Consider the following 23282-nt stretch of genomic DNA (forward strand, 5'->3'; position numbering starts at 1 on the left):
AAGTACCTAGAAGAATTTACCCCCAGACTGGTATGGCTGACTCATTTTTGCAGAAATTTATTTTCTTCTAGAATATCAGTCTGCATTCTCACTTCCTAAATGCCTTTCATGATCTGATCCTAAATGTTTTAAACCTCATTTTCCCCAAACACTTTAAGCAAAGTATTAACTTAATAGTATATAGCAAAAGAAAACAAAAATATTACTTTTGCATTCACTGGATAGATTTTCTCTGTGAAAGGAACCATTTCTTTCTCTGAACTGATCATGCCTACAATTTCCAGATCTTCCGTGAACTCCAGTTTAGCAATTCCTTCAAAACACTTCTTTAAATGTGGTTGCACTCGAAGGGGATCCTTTGTTTCAGATAGTATTTCAAGCAGTTCATCATTAGAGAGGAAAAAGAATCTGGTAGAAAAACACAATTAACGAACATGCACTTTTCAATCATTAAAACTGTCACTAATAATCTTTTAAAGCAAGATAGATATTCCAGAATTGATTTTATTACTAGTATAACAGAGCAAGAATTCCTAGCTCAAATCCCTTTTCTTAAGCAAATTTTAACATTATAAATTTCATCACACCTGGTTTTCTTCAGAATTTCAATGAGCATCCTTTCATGAAGGGAAAGAAAGAAGTGTTCTCAACCTCAGGCAGGAAAGACCAGACATACTTATGCAGTCAATAAGTACCTTGTGAAAACACAAAACTCTGTTCCTCTTAATCATATCACTCCTACATATCACACACACCTTTGCATAACCAAAGAGGGTAGGGCAAAGACCTAACTGCAAATCAGCCATGGGAAGGTACCAAAAATGTTCTGCAAGTAATGTCTTTCTAATTGTAAGTTTACATTGTTCTAGACAGATTTTGCTTCCCCATCTCTGCCTGTCCCTGGCATTGAAAATTTGACTGAGGCTGAGGAGAACCAGTAATTTCTGGAGAAAAGCAAAGGTTTTCATTTTTTTGTTGCATGGGACTGTGTTCCACTTATTTAGCAAATGAGACTTCGGTTCAGTAGAAATGGTTTGACAGACCTTATGGCTTCAGCCATTTTTACCTTGGGAAAAATAATCTTTTCTTCTCCAAGTAAGTATTCAACCCCTTCTGAATGTCTTCTAAGAGAGTATTTGCCTCCTGAAGTCTCTCTAACATCATGGGTTGTTCAGTTGCTACAAGCACCTTTGTGTCTTTCACCTTTGTAAAAACAAAACCACAGGAGAAATGGCTAAAAGCCACAATAGGTTTGTACATGAAAATTGTTCTAAGCAATCACATCTGTTGCAGGAGGCTAAAAAGCTACACATTCTTCTCTGTAGTGTGCCTGCATGTTATTAAATATGTATACACTGGCTAACAGCTTTGCTTTTCAGACTGTCAGTTTTACCAGCTTGAACCTTACAAATAGTAACACAACAAGGCAATATCCACAGCAATTAAAATCTTTGCCACTTGCTCCTGTGCCTTGGGCTTGCTACATTTATTTCCATTGACAAACAAGTCCTGCAAAGAGAGCCACAGCACATGACAATTATTCTCTGTTCTTGTCATCTAGGTTGCGGGTTTTTTTTCTTTCTGCTAACACTTAACTTGAAAGGATGCACACCTATTTCAACACAGGCTTCATCATCCACAGTCTGAGCTGTGAGACAGGTCTCAACTTCTATTTAGTTACATTGACTTTTTCAACACCTTTATCAGACAATCACACACTCCCAATGTTTTGGACAAACATTTCAGCTCGCACTACCACTATGTATCTGGCCTCTTACCCAACTTCTTACTTATATGGAAGTGAGCAGGATAGCAAATTGCACCTACTACCACCATCATCCTAACACATTACCATCTCAGCTTGTATTCACCAAAGTTTTGAATAACCATGCCACCAAATATTAGAGAACAATCATATGCAAAAAGAATTTTAAAAATTCCATTTAAATTCTCTAATAATAATGTGTACACCTTAAAAGCAAAATCTAATTGTATCCAGAGACGACTTTATACAGATTTGCCAGTGAATCCTGAAGTAGATCCTGAAAGCACAAGTCATTCATCTTCTACCTAAATCTGATCATTTAATCATAGAAAAAGGCAGGAACTTTAGAATCAAATGATTCCTTGAAATCTAATTCATCCCTCAATATCCAACCTTTAGAAGAATCTCAAAGTAATGTTTTAATCTACCACTTCTAGGGCAAGATTAAATTTTAGTGGGCTTCAGTAAAGGATTTACCACTCCATATTATACCTTCTTGTGACAAATATAAATATCTACCTCCAGAAAACCTAGTACATATTCATGATAGCAATAATCGTGTTACCAGAAGTGTATATTAAAATACAGGATTTATTAAATGCAAGCACTTACCACTTCTGCCATAATATTCTTCCAATATGAATCCACAACCCTAAACTTTCTGCCCTCTTCAGGCATTTGAGCTATAATGTCTTCTGAACTAAAAATTGGTTCCAAATACAACCATGTTGCCTGACATTTTAACCAGTTATCTAAAATATCTTGCATTAAACGCAGCTTACGTTCCCAAGCCTGCAATGAAAACATTTAATTTAAACAACATCATATCAAGAATTAATCTACACTGAGCAATCTTGTCATTAATGAAAGAACAAAAATATAACAAGGAATTCATCAGACACTATAAATGTCAGTTCACAGGCCCTGTATGGAGTGGGTTCCATTTTTGCCCCCCCACCCAAAGAGGGGCAACTTTAGCAGTACAAAAGAGTTTTAAAACCAGAGAGAAATTATTTTTAATAAAGAATTTGAGATAGCATGGCTTTTGTGACTTTGACAGTCTACAGTATAAAGGATATGTAATGGAATGTATTGCAAGGAGAAAAGAGACTGTATTGCTCCTTACTCTGCAAGAAGTATATGAAGATTGTTATACTAGCTCTGTATTAACCATTCCCTTCCATATCACCAGCTCTACAAGAAGGCTGAACTCAGCTTTACCTACGATTTGGCTAAAGTCCACAGGAAAGGATAGAACTTAGGTCTTACCATTGCCTACAAATCATTACTGCTAGGCTAGAAAAAATTATATTAAATAGTGACAGGAAAGAAGTCTCTGCTTTCTGCATAATCTTCCTATTAGAAATGCATCATCTTTCACAAAGGTTACATCTTTACAACATAGAAGGACAGCTAACAAAATCAGCCTGAAACTCGTATGGATCATAATGGTGCTAGAGGATTACAAACAAATTCTCTCACAACTGAGGGGCCTATGTCCTTCTACACGATGCAGCAGGATTTGTTTAAATTAACTGACCCATTCCCAAGACATCCAACTAAAACCCAATGCTTATAATAACTAGATTAGCAATACAATTTCTTTAGCCCTAAAGCAAGATTTGCATACCTTTGTCTGCAAACAATTAGTTCAAAGCTCTTTAAGGAAAAATATGAACATGTGATCTTACAAACAGTTAAAAACTACGTAACTTCTTACCATGACAAAATACCTTAAAAGCCCTTAGGGAAAGCATATTATAGAACATAGAAGTTCAATCAAACCTGCTTTTCCTTACCAAGCATTCAGCTTCTATTGCTTTGATGAAGGGAGAACCACACATTGTCTGAGTCTTAACAATGTGATCATCCAGCAAAAGCTGGATGTCATCAATTGCTGACAGGATGCTGGTGTCCTGTAAATACATTACACTCTGATAAGGCAAACAGCAGTTGCTTTATTTTACCACTCTTCAACCTCTCACTCATTCAGCTTCCTGTTTCTCCCTTCAACATGACAGTTGAAGAAAAGCAGAAGGCATTGAGAAAGCATTTGATATCTTCAAACGTGCTGCAGGCTATCTCCACTGCATGTCTCTGTTTCAAAGATCAAAAGAGGGACTGTTTTGTGCAGGAAGTGACTTCTCACTCAAATCTCATGCACTGGAATTCTTCTGGGCAAATTAAAATCTCACTACTGTCCAGCTTTCCATACAACACTGGAAAAGCTGTTAGGCTTACAGATTTATTAGGATGAATATGTTGAGATCACAAGATAACTGGATACTAAGGTCCAAATATAAGGATATATAGTAACGAAGACATTTGTCCAGGCTCTGGGATATGATACCACTTTCCATCACACCACAGTCCATCAGCAGTAATTTCCCTCTTCTATTTCTCAAATGTCATTCAGAATCAAATTCTTTTAAACAATACATATATTAGTTTGGTGTTTACTCACAGTATCCCTATACTTCACTAGGCTGAACTGCATGTTGATCCACTCAGATTTCATTTTCTCTATTGATTTCTCTAAGGAATACTCCTTACTTGCAGCTGCTCCAATAGGTTCCAGCCTAAATCGAAAGGAAACATATCCAAAAATGGCTTTGCAACACAGTGAAAAACTAACAAACAAACAAAAGAATTGTAGGTAGAGTTGCATATCAGACTACCTTTCATATGCATTTGTTAGTAACACCATAAACTCTTATTTCAAAGAGTAATTTTGCATTTTCAGACTCACCAATGTAGAGATACTAATATTAATCTGAAAATAAATAAATAGAAAATTCTGAGTGTCCAAATTAAGTGGTTTAGGAATATGACTGGTTTCTAGGACTGCCTTTGTGCTACAAGCACAACTGATAGTTTGTTTGGAGTGCTTTGAGTGTTGTTAGAACGTGTTGTAAAAGTAGCTGTATTTTATCAAGCAATGGATAGAACTAGTATTTGTGATCTTACATATGAAATACAATGGAGTAAAGTGTCTTACTGATCAATATATTTTGAGAGTCCAAAATCCAGTATGTTTTTAAGAGTGGTAGTTTCATCAGGTTTGATCTCATGTCCTACAATTTCACTAATCTGAAAATAAAGTAAGAAATAAAATCCATTACCAAAATGTGTATTTGCAACAGATCTCTCAAACAGCAAGAAATAAATGCTAAAGAAGTGTTAATGCAACCCCCTAATTTGCTTTTCTGCCATAAATGATTAATTCAAAGAAGGTCCTGCCTGTAGCATTACGAATTTCTAAACCAGATCTATCATGTGACAGATCTCCCTACTGTGAAATGAAGAACCATTCCTGTGTCAGTTTCTGTGGTACAATACTCCCACTGCTAAAGAGAGTTTGAAGTACCTGCTCCCAGTGTCTCTCCTTCATTCCATGATTGCAGGCAATTGACATCACAGGAAGATGCTGTTTAAATATTTCAAGCTTGTATTTCATAGTTTCTGCTACATGTCTAGGCTCAGGCAAATCTTGAAAACTCTTAGTGAGCTTGTACATAGTTCTCCACATACTTCCAACTTCTTCTGTAATTTCATCAGCATTCAACTCCTGGAGAGATCCTAAGTACAAAAAAACCCCACAGCAGGCACATCACTACAAGCAGATTTCCAAGGCTGTTTATTTACAGATATTTACAATCATTCTCCTTTAACTGGAAATCAGTGTTGATACAAAAAAATATCTTAATGCAAAATCCACGTCAACAAAACTGTATTTCACACTGCCTAACAGTATTTATTTCTTCCAAATTATGTCTCCACAACTAACCAATCCTTTCAGCTCCTACCTAACTAACTGAAAATGCCAGGTTTCATCAAATGAACACCAAAGCCTCACCATTCATCCATTCCTTAGATTTGGTATGGAAATCATATGCTGTTATCCAAAGTTGCTCAAAAGGTTCTTTGTTTACAATTATAATTTGCAACAGAGGAAACTGACTCTTGTCCCGCTCAAGTAACTCTTCTTCTTTATTAATAGCCTTGAAGAAAAACAATAGAATTACATTAAAACTTTATTACCATCAAAAATCCCTACTTGTTTAAACTTTTAAATAGGGAACAGTGAATACAATTGATTTTTGCATGGCATAAAGCCAGATGGATTTGCAGGTTTAGGTCTGAGGATTTTAGGTAAATAAAGTAACTATGTTCTGGAAAATTGCCTATTTATTTGTTGGCATCTTTCACTACTCCATTTTTTAAAATCTTTATCTATTTTAGAAATAGGTAGCACACCATGGCATTCAGTGAAGCTGTGGCTCAGAAGTTACCAACCCACTTTGAAACCTGGATATAAGCTCCTCAGTCGCATAGGCTTACAGGATATTTTTTGGTTTATTTGTGATTATTTTTTTCTATTAGAGAAACATCTGGGAGCTCTAACCAAAATAGATATTACTGATGTGCTTATTCATGGCAAGATATTGTCTCGGTCCAAAAAAACCTTACAGCAGAAATCAACGTGCAAAGATTGCAGATTTATTTTTAAAAAGCATTGTTTGCTTCATTTTACAGGTACTGAGCAGACACTGAATTCACATTGAGTCTCAAGTCTGTGCTTTTACAATGCTGACAGACTTTTCATAAAACTTCATCACAAATTCCATGACAATTTTTAACTTCATGTGTTCATGAAGCTGATTGTCATGTCATTTATTACATTGTGTGGACACACCCCTTATCATGGTCATGTATTAAGAAACTTCAAATTTAATTGCTTACTCTGATCTACCTAAAACAAAGTATCAGGGCTGTTAACTCACACTAATTAAATATACTGCATGTCTTATATCAGATTAAGTGTTGATATGTATGTAGGACTAGCAATTTATCAAAATCCTAAAATCATTTAATTGGTTCAATTTTCCTTTTTGAGAAGGACTTAATTAAAATCTTGATTCTTAAGGTTCTATATATGCAGAAATCTCATTGTCTCACTGTGATTTAGATGATTAATTAAGCCTCACAATCCCTGTGAGATTTCTCAAAGGTAGCCATTCTCATTTCCCAACAGAGACACAGCTAAGACAAACTATTCAGCTACACACTACATTGCCTAGAGAGCCCTGAATAGAATCTAGGCATCTTGGTCTTCAGCTTCCTTCTAGCATCTGAAGCCTCCCTTTCTGTGATATAACACAGATTTAATGCCTATAGACAATTTCAACAAACAGTTGAAAATCATTTAGTTTTAATTAGGGGAGAAGCAGAGAACTCAGAATACAGGGACAAGAAGATATTTGCTACGTATTTCTGAACACGGAAATTTTAAAGCCATCTTGACAATGTATGGCCAGAACCCTCAAAACCACAGGAACAGGAACCAAACTTTTGCTCATCCAGCACATTGCAGTCCACTCCATGCTTACTAACCTCATATTCTGTTAGTGCATTTTCAATATTCTTATTTAACTCTTTAAGTTTCTCAGTGTTGTTCTTAATTTCTTGCATGGTCGTGACATCCCGCTTTTTGTAGCTTTCTAGGTCTCTATTATAACCTTCAAGAGTTTCCTCAAACTGAGAACACCTGAGGTAAAAACAGCTAAGTTAATAGGATGTTCTATTTCATTCCTTCCCAGGTTTCAGTTATTTTATTAATTGTAATGGGTACTGCCAGGTGAAATCTGATCTTGATACTAGCATAAAGGTAAATACGTGTGCCAGTGGAAACCCATTAATCAGTTAAATCAGTACTGTGCAGTTCACAGGATTAGAAATCAAGGTTCATTTCCAAGCCTCCTAATTGATTTAGTTGATTTACATTTGCTACATTTACTACCTGGAAGAAATAAGGAAGAGTGAAAACAATGTAACAAAATTCTGTGTAATGCTGTACTTCACAGTATAACAATATGAACATTCTAGCAACCATTGCTGCTCCTTTCAGACCTATTTAAAGCACAGGAATATTCTATCCATTCTCATCAACAGTATTTTCATGACAGCTCATCAGGTTTCTTTTTTACTTTCTCATGTCCCTTCCAAGTTTTCCTTCTTTGACATTATCTCCCTTTTACTGATAATGAGCATTTTCTTTTCTTTAAAAACACAGAATGAAAGGAAATGTCTTAACACCATACCTTTCAAGCAAAGCCATCTCTGCCTGACTCCTTTGCTCACTCAACTTATCTCTACTGTTTTCAAAGACTGCCTCTATCTTTTCAGGCCAATGAAAAGCTTTGCTATGCAAGTTTATGTCAGCATCTAAAATGAAAACAAAATATAGACATTTTAAGGAAAATACATTTTAACCAATAATTGTATAGAATGGCTGTTGTGAAGAATAAGCAAAATAGTTAAAACTACATTTAACAAGAAGCAGAGAGGCTACATATTTCAAGCTGCTGCCTGAATTATGTTCACTGCAAAGAGAACTGTTCCCTAAACCAAGTCAGACTGTCAACAAAACTCTGAAATCAAGCTAAGAACATGCAATTCTCTGAATAAGACCTTAGCTAGGCAAAGAAAATTAGTAAGAATAAGCTATTCCAGAAGATCAGTTCCATTTAACTACACACACAGACCACTCCCAACTAAATAAATATAATATACCCACATATGGTGGATAAAAGTGAAGTTTAAACCATGTTTAGTCCACAGTGTGTAAGTGCTGAATTATTCACAAAAGCTAAAGCATAATGACTACAATGACCAGGTATCTAACTGAGACTTACAAGGAAGATCAGCATAGCTCATGAGGAATTCCAGTCTGTGTGCTGTTTTAGCAATCTCTTGTCTCAGTTTGTAAACAGTAACTTCACTGGATTTCTTTAAATATTCAAATAATTCCACTAGCTGTTCTGTGTTCTGAGGCACCTCACTCAATTTTTTTGCAATTAAGCTGTATTCACTGCAAATTCTACAACAAAAAAGAAAACAGACATATCACTGGGATCATAAATGAAGACAGATGCAAGATCTCATTAATTAAGTTTGTCTTTTATACAAGAATATTAAATTGCTACATAAATTAAGTGCTCAGATTCAATACACACTGAAGATAGATAAAGGATGATATTTTACTCTGTAAAATCAATTGTTATCCTACTATGTTTATAAGAATCGATATATAACAGAATAATTGTGAAAGTAGTTCCAAAATACAATTCACAGCACACAATCTCCTTCTTATGGGTTTAGATTTTCCTTTTAAAGAACCAGTCTCCTGCACAAAGAAATGTCTGAATGCAGTAAACAAGAACTCACTTAATCACCTCACAACAATAAAACCAAACACAGAGTATGAAACAAAGTCATAAAAATAAGAAATATTAAACATTCTAAGCTTATTTTACATTGTATATGGGAATAGAAAATATAGAAAGAAATCATTTTACTTTCCTTCTTCCCAGTGATACATTCTCCTGTTACAGACTCCAGTTCAGTACTGTAAATAGCTGGACAGCAGGCATGCAAACAGCAACCACACATAAAGGATAGGTTCATATAAGCCAGCTCAAGCCTTGTAAATGGTGGATGTTCAGCATAAGGGCATTGTCTAGATCCCCTCCACAGTAAGTGGGGGCAGAGAGGCTTCTTGAGACTATAGTTCATCTCCATATGGAGATGAATTTTAGATAAGTGGGTTGAATAATTTCTTTATAGTGATTTTTTTCTCTCCATTCACTTTAATTACCAGGGTGGTTTGGGTTGCTTTATCCAAACATCAGAAGAAGGAAGGCCCTCAACCCAAATCCTAGAAGGTCAGTAAAGAAGGAAAGAACAACAGCACGTTTCCAGTCTAATCTCTATACAGAATAATGTAGGTATTTATTTACAAATATCTTTGTTCCTGTTAATTTTAAAGGCACACTTTGGTATCCTTGCACGCATCTGGTCTGCACTAGAAATCCCAGCAGGTGAATAAAGTTATCTCATCCACAGATATAGAGCCTCAGACCATGCAGACAGCACAAACCATGCATGCTAGCAACACATACCGTTCGTTTAAGATTCTGCTTTCCATCACTTCAAATTCAATCAATTTATCTTTCAGATTTTGAGTCCGATTGCAGAGTTCCTCATTTAGTTGTGAAGCATCCAGACAGAACATGGCCAGAGGGACAGTGACATGCATGGAAGCAATCTCTCTTTTCAATTTTGTCAAGTTGTCAATCTTCTACAAATGGAAAATAATACATCTGATATTTTTTCTTCAAGTCTATGCATGAAAAATGCTAAGCAACAACTAATTTGTTGCCATCCAGCAAATGGATAACACATTCCAAACAGAAGAAGGAACAACTACTTTCTATCTTTCCAGAGCTCAGTTCATGGGTTCCAGGAATGAAAGGTTTGCACAATAATATGCCATATTAAGGAACACCACAAGTTGCCTGAAGAAGTATTTAGCCACAGACTGATGCAGAATGCAGAGAAAAAAAGAGCCATGGCTGACTAAGGACAAGACAGGCAAAAGATCAGCAAGCTGCAGATTCACCAGGTTTCCACTGGACTTCTACTAGATCCAACAAAACCTATAGAAAGAGGCCATAAAGAAACCTTTGCTCATTTTCACAGCAGCACTGAAGGGCTACCTGAATTGAGATGGCTTCCCTAGTGTTGCCAAGGGTAAAACAAGTGATTTGATAGGGAGTTCTCTGGCAGTATCTTAGCAAGTCAAGCATGATGTGTCAGCTGCTGTATGAACATGTATCAGTTGTGAGTTACACATTACCTCTGCTGCAGCCTCTACAGAATGACCTTCTTTCAAGAAATCTGTGACATCTTGCTGTGCATCGTTGTTCAAAAGATTGCTGTATTTCTTGTACACATTTAAATATCTTAAACACAGAAGATCACAAAAACAAACATAAGATTCCAATGTGAAGATTCTCTATAATAAACAAATCAGCTCAAACTGTTTGAGTCGAATGAATAGTGTCATGAATCTGAGGGCTTGGATGGGCAACAGAGTTAACAGACAAAACTTACTTCTGTGGACCAAGAATGTTGCTCTCAAAGATCTTTTCAAGTTTGTCCACATACTCTGAAAATAATGATTCATCTGGTTTGACTGTTCTCAGAGTGAGATCATCTCTTTTTAACTCAGGAAATAGTAATCTTTCTACCTAAAAGGAACCATTGCAAACATTATAATATATATACAAGAGAGGAAATAGCCTATTCACCCACCACTTAAAAAAAAACCCAACAAACCACAAATAAAAGCAATGTGAAAGGGCTCTAATTCATAGTTAACACTTGGTTATACACATAGTTTGTTTGCAAAAATGGTATGAAAATCAAAATAGAGCTTTCATGTAAATTGAATGTGCAAAAGAACAATTCTTCTATAATTACCAATGATCACACAGTTTGTGATACACAACCCACATCTTTATGTTCCATTTGTCAGTTTTCTGCCTCATTCATAACTTTTTATATCACAGACAGGTTTTATTCATATCATATTTTGTAGGCAGCTCTAACTTGTCCAGTACCTTTGGAAGTTCCTCAGCACTGTCCAGGATCTCCCTGAAGCAATGACTGATTAAATTCCAACACTCTTTCAAAGGTGGCTCAACGACAATCCTGGACTCTTCCACATTGAGTTTCACTGTTAGTGTCTGAGGTACAAAGAACTGCATTTCTTCATATGGTTCTGTAAAATCACTTCCATCCTTAGGGAAAAGAATGCAAATTGTACATGACAAAGAAATCAGCTAAAAGTAGAATTGTTTTCTTAAGACTGAAGCTCACCCAAAAGAGTACTACAAATTCTCATAGTGTAATGCTTACTATTCAAACTATGTGCCTTAGTTGAAATAATGCAGAACATTCATTTGGTATGGACAAGGACACTGCATGCATAGATTATGTCTGCCAAAGATCACATGCATGATTATGCACACTTTTGACTTCATTCATGTGCTTCCAGAAAAACATATTTAAGTCTCATTAAGATGGAGAGAAGTAAAATTAAAATAATTTTTAAAAACTAACAAATGCATACTCACTTCAAAAGCTGAAAACTCCAACTGAAACCCTAGGCCTGCAAAATGATTATTCAAATAAGCAGTTCTTGACCACACAAGAAAAATCCACTGATTACACACAACTGTTTGAAGGATCCAGCCATTTTTTATGAAGGCAAAGTGCTATCTGGGCTATTTTAGCCTTCAAAGAGCAATACATTTCACAGAATCACAGAATGTTAGAGGTTGGAAGGGACCTCCAGAGATCATTGAGTTCAACCCCCCTGCCAAAAGCAGGATCACCCAGGGTAGTTCACACAGGAATGCATCCAAGGCAGGTTTTGAAAGTCTCCAGAGAAGGAGACTCCACAACTCTCTGTGCAGCCTGTTCCACTGCTCTGTCACCTTCACTGTAAAGAAGTTTCTCCTCATGTTGAGGTGAAACCTTCTATGTTCAAGTTGTATCCATTGTTCCCTGTCTTATTCCTGCATGCCACCAAAAAGAGATTGGCCCCCTCAGCTTGACACCCACCCCTCAAATATTTGTAGACATTAATCAGATCCCCTCTCAGTCTTCTCCAGACTAAACAGCCCCAGGTCTCTCAGTCTCTCTTCATGAGGGAGATGCTCAAGTCCCCTAAGCATCCTCGTGGCTATCTGTTGGACTCAATCCAGCAGATCCCTGACTCTTGAATTGGGGGTATATGAATTATCTTCACTGCTTAGATATGCAGAATATACCTTGTAGATCATAAAAAATGCAAGAAGATCTTCTAAGGAGTTCACAACCATCTCCCGTAACTGTAATGCCATTAGTGCTGCCACCGAATGAAAATAGCTTTCAACTTGCTGAGGGGAATCACTATCATTTTGGGGGGCAAGATGAAGCCATTTCCTTTTCTCATCAAGGAAAACTGATGCACAAGCTGGGATCCATCTACAACGAAATAATATGCACACAAAGTTTTTAAAAGCACCCACTGAATGAGCAAAATTCCAAGGTCTGGCAGAGAAATAACTAGATGTTAAACAAAATTGGAGCTACCAGGACTAAAGAGGAAACTTGAGGTTTTAAACTAAAGATTCTTGTTATAACAGCCCACTAACATTAGTTTAAATTAATATCAACAGACAAAATACTAATAGCAACAGTGAATTATTAACATTAAATAGGAAACTTGAGTTTGGAAGAGATGTCAGGTGGCAGACTGCAGTCACCTTATATCCTGGGTATTGCCTCATATAATCTGTTTCTTAAATGGATTGATTTCAACAATTAACAAAAAAAGGGCAGGTTTTCCTGTCACAGTTTTTATAGATTGAGACTCATTCCTCTCACGATCAAAAACCTTCTAACTTCCAGTCTATATTTATTCACAGTCAGTTTATTCCTGTTTGCTTTTGCACAAGCACTCTTGCAGTTTCAATGGTCCCTTCAGCATCCAGAAATTTATAACTTACTGCTACTTTCCCCTTTGTTTTGGCAGCCTCATGGCTGGGAACAGTGTCATCTAAGCTTAAGATTTGTTTTTAAAAGGGGGCTTCAGGTAAATCAGACCCTAAGATATTCTATTTATCTACTGTCACTACAGTTAGCACTGACTCATTCCGAAGAACATTGTGAGTTTCCACACAGTGTCTTCGAATGACCTCCTCAAATTCAGTAGGCAGCAGTGGTAGGTCTCCACAAAGCAGTTCTTCTGTGTGAACAAACCTTAGGTGACTATACCTATGAAAGTGAAACAAACAGGAGATTGTATGGAATTCTGTTTAAAAAAAAAAAAAAAACACAAAAAAACAAAAACCCACAATGAAATACAGGCAGGAAGGTTATCATATATATTTATAAACACAAATAATTTCATTGATGCATTCCACTTCATTGCTAAACTGTCCAAGGAGTGTACTTCTTATGTTTTTTGCTTCTGGCTATGTAAAAGATTTCACAAATTTCATTTTGCATTTATTATATTTTAAATTGTATTAATTTTTGTTTTTTGCTACAATGGCTAAAATATTTTCTTGTCTTTTCCTAGATTCATTAGTGTAGGCATTAAAGAACACACAGAATGACACCTACTGCTTCTATTCCATATTAATAGTTATAAGTACCTACCCTAGATACCCTGTGGGGGAAAAAAAAGTAGAATTTCATCAGCATGGCATAGATCACAGCCTAGAATACACAAGAGCTTAAATTCCTGCAAATAGTACATAAATGCAAGAACAGTTCTCAGGATCACTACCTACCACATTTAACTCCATAAGAAAACATATTTCAATTTTCAAAAGTCCCCAGACCAACTTTCAAATACAGACATTTGAAAGAGCCTCAATTTTAAGAATTACTTTGGTTAATTTCAGAAATCAAGATGAGAATTCCAAATTACTATTTAATGGAGCACTGTATCATTATTTAGGGATATCATCTCTTCTCACAAAGGGGGTGATCTCTTCATAGCACAAAGTTATCTATGCTTCACTGTGGACACATAAAACTTGTTCCTTGCTTGCATTGAGAGTCTGCAGGAAACAATCAATTCATGTTGCAATTCTCACAGGCTCAGACAAAGAATCCTCTACAAAACAGATTTTGCCACTTTCTATATACTGGCTTGCTGAGGATATTTGTAGCACACGTAGAGAAGTCAGCAGATCCACTCTTTAACCAAGCCATAAAATACAAACATTCTCAGTTTAATTAAGATCCTATGAACAAGACATCTTACTGAGAAAGCCAGAGCTGTTGCAAAGTGGGCATCAACGGATTCACTATGAACAGATTCTTTTCAATCCAGCTTTTCACTTCTTCATAAGAGCTGTGCCATGGCACTGGTGCACGGACAACTCTCTGGGGAAAAGGGCGGGGGGTACCTCCAATAAACAGTCTCTCTCTCTCAGCTGGATCCATCAAGATGTAATCAACTAGAACAAACCACATGGATCATGGTGGGACTGCATGACATACATAACTGCAAGCACATGAAAGCACGGCGTCATCATAGCTCGGGAAGCTGTAGAATTCTGCCCATTTAAAGCTTATACACTGTCATATATTTCCTTGCATGTTTTTAGGATGAAATACAGCACAATAATCAAATTAGCCATTTAACTATAAAATCATTTTAGAAAAAGGAAAGAGTTGGTCTTGATTCTAAAATTAAGAGGCAGGAGAAAACAACTTTTCATTCTGTCTTTCCAGCTGAAGCACATTTATTTCATGCTTCAGTTCCTCGCTTATAACCCAGGGGTGGATCTCCATTTCAAGGATGATTTTTAGAAGGTTTTTTAGATGTTTGTGAAACACAAATATCTGAGGAACCATCTGTTGCATCTAGTAAGGAAATGACATTCAAAGGGCTGATCTATTATCTCCTAGGTGCCAAAACTCATGTCCTACCAGTTCCTACCAATGGCCCATTACATATGGGATGAACAGAATCCAGGAAGCAGACCCACTACCTCTTCTTGACACTAGCATCACCACCAAAAGGGCCCACAAACAACACAGACTTGTTTTGAAAGTGCAATAAATTTCTATGGATTCTGAATCACTAATGTTTGAGTCTTACCAATGGCTTTCATGAGGTTGATACGATAATCTGCCTTAACCTCCTCCTTTAAACTTGCAATTAACTTCTCTAGCTTTGGGTTGGCAAGCATGTGAGCTGGAATATGCTTTAAAATTCCATTCATCACTTCCTCATCATGAGGTGCCAGCATGTCTTCCTGCACTCCATTATAGATGTAGTAACAGTACCGCTAAAAAAATGTTTAAAATATGTTTGTTAGAGAATTTTCTGACAGAGAATTAATTATAACAAAATATTTGTAGCTTTTTTTATCATTTTAACCTTGTCTGCAACTGAAAAGCTATCTGGCACTTGGTTGTTTTTAAAGCACTGTAAATGCCTGACACTTTTACAGTACTTCTGTCTGGTTTGATGCAAGCATATATACCAGCATGTGAAATTCCTGATCTCTGAAGCACTAGCCAACAATTTGAGAGGTTAAGAATATGGGAAGATAACTTCTATTTGTAAACCCTTTAGAACAAAAATCAGACTGAATAGCTAGAAAGAGAAGTAAATGGGAAAGGAGTTGACAGTATTTACCAGCAGTTTGCACACAGAATATTTACATCTTCCAGCCCTCATGTACCACCTTCTTTCCTCATTATCACTGCTCCTACTCTTATCTTAAAAACAAATTATATAAATACCTCTATATCATTTCTTGAAGGTGGCTTTTCTTGCTTAGTTCTCTCCTTTTCACATAAGTGCATGACAACAAACTGTTCTTCTGGGGTCAGGGGGTGGTTGTCTGTATAACGTATGCCATGCAATTCTGGCATGTGAGCAAGTGCACACAATGAAATGGGATCCAAACTGTTTGACAAGGTTTATGCAAAAAGAAAACAAGCTTAGTTCACTAAAGCAGCAATAGTAAATGAATTAAAATAAATTCATAAAGAAGCAGGAATGGATTCTTAAATTACTATGGACAAATGACAAGCATTATATGAATTTAGTTCATAGGTCATACTTGTCCTCACTTCAGTGTATTTCAATTAGTCACAAAAAGTCCTCTATAAAATTACACACCATAGCATACTACTTTAACAGAAAGAATACAATCATGCAAACCTTCCAGGTGCACCCTATCACTCAGACAGGCAGCATCTTACAAGCAATTCTATCAGAGTCAGACCTATGAGCACTATTATTTAGGTTGCCCAAGATCTCCGTCTATTTTCAGATTATTCTATGAAAATCATAATAATTTGATCTTAAAATTCATATTAGCTCCTTTGTGTAAATGTTACACTGCAGACTTTTTTTCATGATTATATGCAGTTTTCTACATCACTCAGGATGAACAATACTGGAGTCCATACTTGACTGACTTCTACAACGTTCAGGATGAACAATACTGGATTCCATACCTGATTTACTTCTCCTTATTAAGTCCTTTTTTCAAGAGAATTTAAACTTCCTTTTTCTCTTTTTTATGGTACTCATCACCATGTTATCTTAGAAAGGAGTGAAAAAGTTACTGTCACAGCACCTCCAGAGAGGACTGTTTCCTTGTTTTACAGATGAGCACAAAGAAGATTAAAAGAAATATTTGCTACAGCAGATTACATAATCTGACACGACTCTAGGAACATGACAGAGCATTTAAACACTCAGCAAACCTGAGACTTCAATTCTACAATCTTCACTAGTCAGTAATCATGAGAGAAAGACCCTTCCTTTAGCATGCTCAGGACTGACAAATGTCCTGCTACAAAGCAGCAGTTAAAGGTGCTCACTCAGCACCATGGAATTTCAGACTTAACGCACAGACTTTTTTTTTTTTTGTGGAGTTAATATTTCATGCTTGGATGCTTGACATAGCATCCAAGTAAAAGGAAATACTAAATTACAACTCAGATATTTAGGCTGCTTGCAATAATGTGCACATTTACAACATTACAGTTCATTACCTATCAGAATCCTGTTGATTTCTTGCAGAAAGTTTGAGCTTTTTCCTAGAAGGACCAAATTCTTTTGAAGCTTTAAGCACCAGTTAAGAAAATCACATACAGGAATATTTTTCAAATAAGATATTATTTCAGCTTGGTGACAAACAGAGCTAAGTCAATTCATCAGATAATGAAGTAACAGCAAACTACAAACGACACATTCAAATATGGATACGTGGCGAGGCTGTCCTCTGCTTTGCTGAACCCAGTGATGTCCCTGTCATTGGAGAGAACTTCAATCTGTGCACATTTTCCAATGTTAAATCCCGTGCAGCAAGAGAATAGTTATTAGCTATGGAGTCACTTGGGCTTCGGTAGTAACTCTGTTCCTTGAACGGAGCTGCCAAAGTCCGTGATGCTTGTTGCATCAAAGGAGGATAACAGCTGCTCTTAAGAACAAGCTGAAATTGGGGGAAGAAAAAAAAAGGCAAGCAGTAGCTTTACACAGCACAGTAATTTAAAGAATCTTCTTAGAGTTCAAACAGGGTTAAAGATCAATTAGTATAAACAGCAAACACCTGAGTCTGACTTGTCAGTAATTTGACCATCGATCTATTTTTAGGTCATGATGTTCCACACATGTATAAGAATAACTTTACACAAGGCTTCAGGAGGAGTATCCATGCATTTTTTTGCATAATCAAGGTCTTTTTTATAAACAAGCATTAATGCATTATCTAGTACTCTCTACTCCCCCACATCTCCATCTTGCTTTTATTCTTCTCCCTACATTTGCTAAAATTTAGATAGCTCTTATTCCTCAAACCTTTGTTAATGATCTGCTTTTAACACTCAATCCTTGTAACAGCTGAACAATATATGTTCTACAAATCCAGTTCTCATCTTTTTCTCTCTCCCACATCAATACAGGATTTGTGATAGATTTATTGTCTGTTCATTCCATGTCTTCTCAGGTGCCTTGGTATCTATCAATTGGCTTGTCATCAGTCCTGAGGGCTCACAGGCATAAAGGACATGGGATCAAGATGTATGTTTCTTATCAAGATACCCTCACAGAGAAAATGTACATAAAACAGAATAATGAATGTACTTCATACCTTTGTTCATAAAATTTAGTCTAAATTCTTATTTAGATTGTTTCTGTATTACATATTTTCTTTTTATATTCCATTGGAATAACACAATCATATCACTGTTACCCATCTCTCCCACTTCACAATGCAGCATTTGCATCATAAGTTTTATATAATTCTTGATAAAAGCTTCTAAATATGTTTATGACATCACATCCTTGGTTCCCTCATTTCTCTTGCCTTTCCCTCAGGAGCTGCAGTTAAGTTCATTTTCTCAGCGTTTAATGACCTCTGAGATGACAGAACACTAAAAGCATAAACCAGCTTCTTTTCATTTAATCTACCAATGCAGCTATGAATTACATTATTTTGGTCTATCATGAGCTTCAGTGAGATCAACAATACAGTTTGCCAATCTGAAATAGAGGCAAAGGCAAGATTCTTGCATCTGCCTTGCATTTTTCTTCTGACTGACAGGATTAATCTTATCAGGAAAAGAAAAAGCATTCACACTTCTGCTGCAATCACACTCCTTAAATTAGCTTCTGAAAGTTCATAGAATCTTTTGATTTCTTCCACTGCACACACCAGACAGGCAGATCTCTGGATTACAGTTTGGGAGGAATGAACTGATACGAGACTTAAAAATAATTCAGAGATTTGGGGATTTTCTTCAGACAGTCACTATATATCTTTAGGAACTGCTGAAGTCATTAAGCTGAATTCTCATCTGCACTCTTAATTAGGCCCACTTTGTAAATTATATTTCTGCCTCCCTGGCTAGGTAGAATAACCTCCTGAGTGCACTGTAGGCACTGAGTGCTATGGGCAAAAAGTTGGTCAGACAAGAACAGCTGTTTCTGGAAAGCAAGAAGGTCACCTGGCAAAAATCTACTGCTTATGTGATAGAAAAAAGTTCAGGACTGGCTATATCAGCTCTCGTGTCATATAAAAACCCTTAACACATCCCCAGAAGTTTGATCTGTGGATGAAAAGAAAAAAAATCTCTGTAAATCTTCATTGAATAATTCCAACATTTTTACCATTATTTTAGAGTATGTTTCACTTAAAAGTTCCTAACAAAGTCCAAGATAGCACATTTGCCATCCGAAATTACTTCAATCTTGTCACAAACAGTATCTTTCCAAAGAAAGACATCCCAGATGAACAAAGTGCTGACACAAATGAGCAACTCATGGTGGAAAAAGCCAGCTCACCCTTCTTCAAGTACTGTCATATGTAATTTTCATTTGTGTCACACAGCAGAGCCTGTAGTTGTGCAGCTGTACAAGCTATCCATTCTGATCAATGCCTCACCTGTCAAGATCTCAGCTGGTTTTGGAATACCACTCTAACTCAGGGGCTTTTGTGTTTCTCCTCAGGTTGAGGTGAAATCTTCTATGTTCAAGTTTGAACCCATTGTTCCTTATCACTGTGAACCACCAAAAAGAGCCTTGCCCCCTCCACTTGACACCCACCCCTCAGATATTTATAGACATTGATCAGATCCCCTCTCAGTCTTCTCAGGACTAAACAGCCCCAGGGATCTCAGTCTCTCTTCATAGGGGAGATGCTCAAGTCCCCTAATCATCCTCGTGGCTCTGGTAATTTCAATAGTTTTTTGCTGTCTTTACTTCAGTTGCCTAAGGTCTGGTAATATATGATGCCCACATCACTCTAGCACATGTAATTTAATGTATACCCTTACACAAGGGGAGAGAGCACACACCTGGTACAATTCTGAAGGTGCAGCTGAAGCAGGTAGGGGTGGTAACTCTGGTAACCGGTTCGCATGACTCATGTTATACACAGAATCCCTCTGTGACTAGAGAGAAATTAAAAACAACCTCAAAGACATTTATGAAATACACTGTCTTGAAAGATATTCATTCTGAAACAACACAGACATTCAGTTTTTATTGAAAATTACATATTGTAGCTTTTCTAGTTTGAAGGAAACGGATGTTCTGTGGAGTAGGTTCCTCAACAAAATGGGTTTTCAGCTTGCATTGTTCTTCACAGTCATCTGATAAATCCTCTCATCACCAAGAAATGTCAGATTAAAACCACAACAAACAACTAAGGCTTTTATACCACTGAAAACAATTCAAACTGGTTTAAGTACTCTTAGTTATATTAAAAACTTCATGTGTGGGGTCTGCAATAGCATAAACACTGGATATTAAACTATTAAAGCCTACCAGGCTACCAACCTGACAGTGAAACTGTCCAAGTTGTATGAACTGCATTCCTGAAGAGAAAAAAAACCCTAGATTTTTTTCATGTCTATAATGACCCAGTTCCAAAAGAAGCTATACTGCCACTGGAAAAACAGACTACTCATGAGGACTCTGCAACATTTGTATTTGCTTAAATACAAATGTTGGAATACTTAATACATTTTAGGACTATGTTCCACCTCCTCAAGGTGACAATACTTTGAAGTGACCTTTCAGGACTCCACACAAAGCTCTCTAACAATATTCAGCTTTACAGTGCTTTAAGATGTTTTTCAATGACACCTTTCCTTAGCATAGGCAAAAATCTCACCTCTAGTCTGCTCCGAGTTTCCTAAATTTGTTTAGGAGATTCATGAGGACCAAATTCCCAACTACACAGTGACACTATCAGAAAAAAAGGTGGATGTACGTGGTATCTGAAGACCAGAGAATTAAATCACCACAAAAGAGAAAGTTATTACCCAATACAATTATGTTTTAATAACATATTTTTTTAATGTAATTTTTAGCATGTGGTTATTGCTTTCTCATATATGACTAGAAAATTAGGCTGCTCAAATCTAATTTTCCAACAGAAAAAAACCATGCCCTCCTCAGTATGAAAGTAGAGTTCATTTAGAAATAAAACTCCAGAAAGGACTGATCTGATTTACCTCCTTGGTATTTGCCAGTGTGCCTGCAGACAGACACACAGGAATCAAGACATCATCACTGCCAGGCATAATTCACTAAAGACAGCAGGAATTGCTCTTGATTAATGGCTAAAAGATTGGGCCTAAGGGTACTTTAAAAATGAATACACCATGTGGTTTATTAGGAGATTTGTTCATTCTTAAAGCTGCAAGAGTTATTAAGAAAACCATTGCTCATTCTAAAGCAGCTCTTGATTTATATGCCTCATAACCTTTCAAAAACTTAAATACTGAGCAAAGGAATTCTTAATAAGACTTATATGGTCAAGTCTTAGGTCCAAAGAATATTCAATGAGTTTCTTAAAATAAGAGTTCTACCAATGTCAAACCACTAGCCATCAGCAATGGCTAATTTCATCTGAAGCTCTGAAAAAGTTATGAGTCCCTCACAGTCACCGCATAAAGAACTTACCCTTAGGAGACTTGGGCTCTTTTTTGGCTCCATTTTGGTTTTGGAGTTGTTCAGGGTTTCTACTTAGAAATTTCTGGTCCTCCCCTTCCATATAAGCACCTTGTTGCATGCACTGGAAAAGAATTAGAGACTCATTACAGGTACTATACAAGCTGTTGAAACAATCAGCTTCCTATAGGCCAAGAAGAATTAAAATATGAGCTCTCTCCCCTTCCTTGTTTACAACACTGAGCTTTCTATCTCTCCAAATCACACACTCTCCTTTTCTCCAGTTCTCTCTTCAAGCTCACTTTTCACCTTATTATTTCTAAGTCTTCCCACTGTCTTTCAAGAAAGAGGTTTTTTTCCACCTTGCCCTTTCCACTTTCTCCAAAAACAGGCCCCTAGTTGTGGATTACAGCAAAGAGAGTCACACATTAAATACCATGAGAAATATGCACAGATCAACAGAAATGGAAAAAGAGATGCCCAGCATGCTTTACATACCCCCAGAGTGCCTGAGTGCGCAGGGTAAGAGCAAGTGCTACCTGAAAACTCCCTTGTTACCTGTCCTTCTGCCTGTTCCAGCTTGGTGAACTTTTCTGACACTCAGCTTTACAGTCCTCAGATTTGTTGTCAGTTACAGCATAGCTGGTGCTTGGAGACAGGAATTCCCTCCTCCCTCTCTTCCTCCAGCAGAGAGAAAACAGCCCTTTACAGTGCAGTGCTGCACCAAGCTGTGGTCAGGGAGTTCCAGTGAGCAACTGTGCAGGTTCATTTTACCTCTGAAAGCTACCAAAAGCGTAGTCCTAACATATATGACATGTGTTTGAAAATATTGCACATAGCAAGGGAGGTCCAAGAGCACTAAAGGCTATACAACACCAAATTTTCTTAGGAAAAAGTAGAAAAAAATCCCAAACCAATATTAAAGACTCAAATTCTCAAACCCAAACACCTCTACCACTTTTCTACCATACAGAATCAAACTCCCTTGAGATCCAAAGACAGCAAGTGGGATACTTGTACTCTGGGTTCCAATTAAGTCTGCTCGTATGCATTTGCCTCCCACTCAACAGTCATCACTATGTCCTGAAAGAGTCCTCCACCAAATTTCTTCACAAATAGGAATCATTACCATCTGACATGAGATCTAGTGCATTCTCCCTATACTGACCCTTGAGAGAGACCTCACAGTACCCACCACTGTGGGGTAGAGGACCGGCACTGCTACGGCTGGGAATGGCACCTGCTCAGTTAGTGTGTGGTAACAGACCAGACACTTCAATGCTGGCTTGCAACATGAGTATTTCCCAGCTAATTTGAGCTGATGCTGGCATGAAGACAAGCACAATTAAGCAACGGTTATAGTAACTACTGTTCCTCTGTGCACAACAACTCTGTTGCTTAAATATACATGCCCTTTGAAGTGAAATAAATTACTTGTGCTGCTTGGGAAACATTAAACACAGTAATTTTATATAGAAAGAGATTATGTGTGAATTTTTAGCAGCAGAAATAATTATGCATAACAGGAAAATAATTTACTAAGATGTACGAGACTATCTCCAAAACCACAGCTACAGCATGTTTCAAAAACACCCAGAAGTGTAAAATCTCCAATATACTTCTGAACTCCATGGAGCCATTAAACTTTATAGTACCATTACCAACAGATTGTTACACTGTAATTCT

At 36.9% G+C, this 23282-nt stretch overlaps 1 protein-coding gene across 1 annotated transcript in view; it reads right to left on the reverse strand.

The window, feature by feature from the left end:
• Window positions 1-21699, reverse strand: part of DNAH3 (dynein axonemal heavy chain 3) — a 56409-nt gene extending 34710 nt beyond the window's left edge. Inside the window, exons 1-25 of the mRNA XM_054391320.1 lie at window positions 21609-21699; window positions 21158-21180; window positions 19994-20089; window positions 17406-17631; window positions 17192-17261; window positions 15926-16091; window positions 15276-15465; window positions 14433-14628; window positions 13307-13432; window positions 12445-12640; window positions 11230-11409; window positions 10721-10857; window positions 10464-10569; window positions 9727-9905; window positions 8461-8645; window positions 7867-7990; window positions 7160-7313; window positions 5622-5766; window positions 5133-5344; window positions 4764-4855; window positions 4230-4344; window positions 3565-3681; window positions 2378-2557; window positions 1067-1203; window positions 207-408 (exon numbers count right to left, since the gene is read on the reverse strand). Of these exons, the coding sequence (XP_054247295.1) occupies window positions 207-408; window positions 1067-1203; window positions 2378-2557; window positions 3565-3681; window positions 4230-4344; window positions 4764-4855; window positions 5133-5344; window positions 5622-5766; window positions 7160-7313; window positions 7867-7990; window positions 8461-8645; window positions 9727-9905; window positions 10464-10569; window positions 10721-10857; window positions 11230-11409; window positions 12445-12640; window positions 13307-13432; window positions 14433-14628; window positions 15276-15465; window positions 15926-16091; window positions 17192-17261; window positions 17406-17631; window positions 19994-20089; window positions 21158-21180; window positions 21609-21699 (3645 nt within the window). The remainder of the gene's footprint in view (window positions 1-206; window positions 409-1066; window positions 1204-2377; window positions 2558-3564; window positions 3682-4229; window positions 4345-4763; window positions 4856-5132; window positions 5345-5621; window positions 5767-7159; window positions 7314-7866; window positions 7991-8460; window positions 8646-9726; window positions 9906-10463; window positions 10570-10720; window positions 10858-11229; window positions 11410-12444; window positions 12641-13306; window positions 13433-14432; window positions 14629-15275; window positions 15466-15925; window positions 16092-17191; window positions 17262-17405; window positions 17632-19993; window positions 20090-21157; window positions 21181-21608) is intronic.
• Window positions 21700-23282: the final 1583 nt, after the last annotated feature.

Source organism: Indicator indicator, chromosome 22 (assembly GCF_027791375.1).
Source record: "Indicator indicator isolate 239-I01 chromosome 22, UM_Iind_1.1, whole genome shotgun sequence".
NCBI lineage: Eukaryota > Metazoa > Chordata > Aves > Piciformes > Indicatoridae > Indicator > Indicator indicator.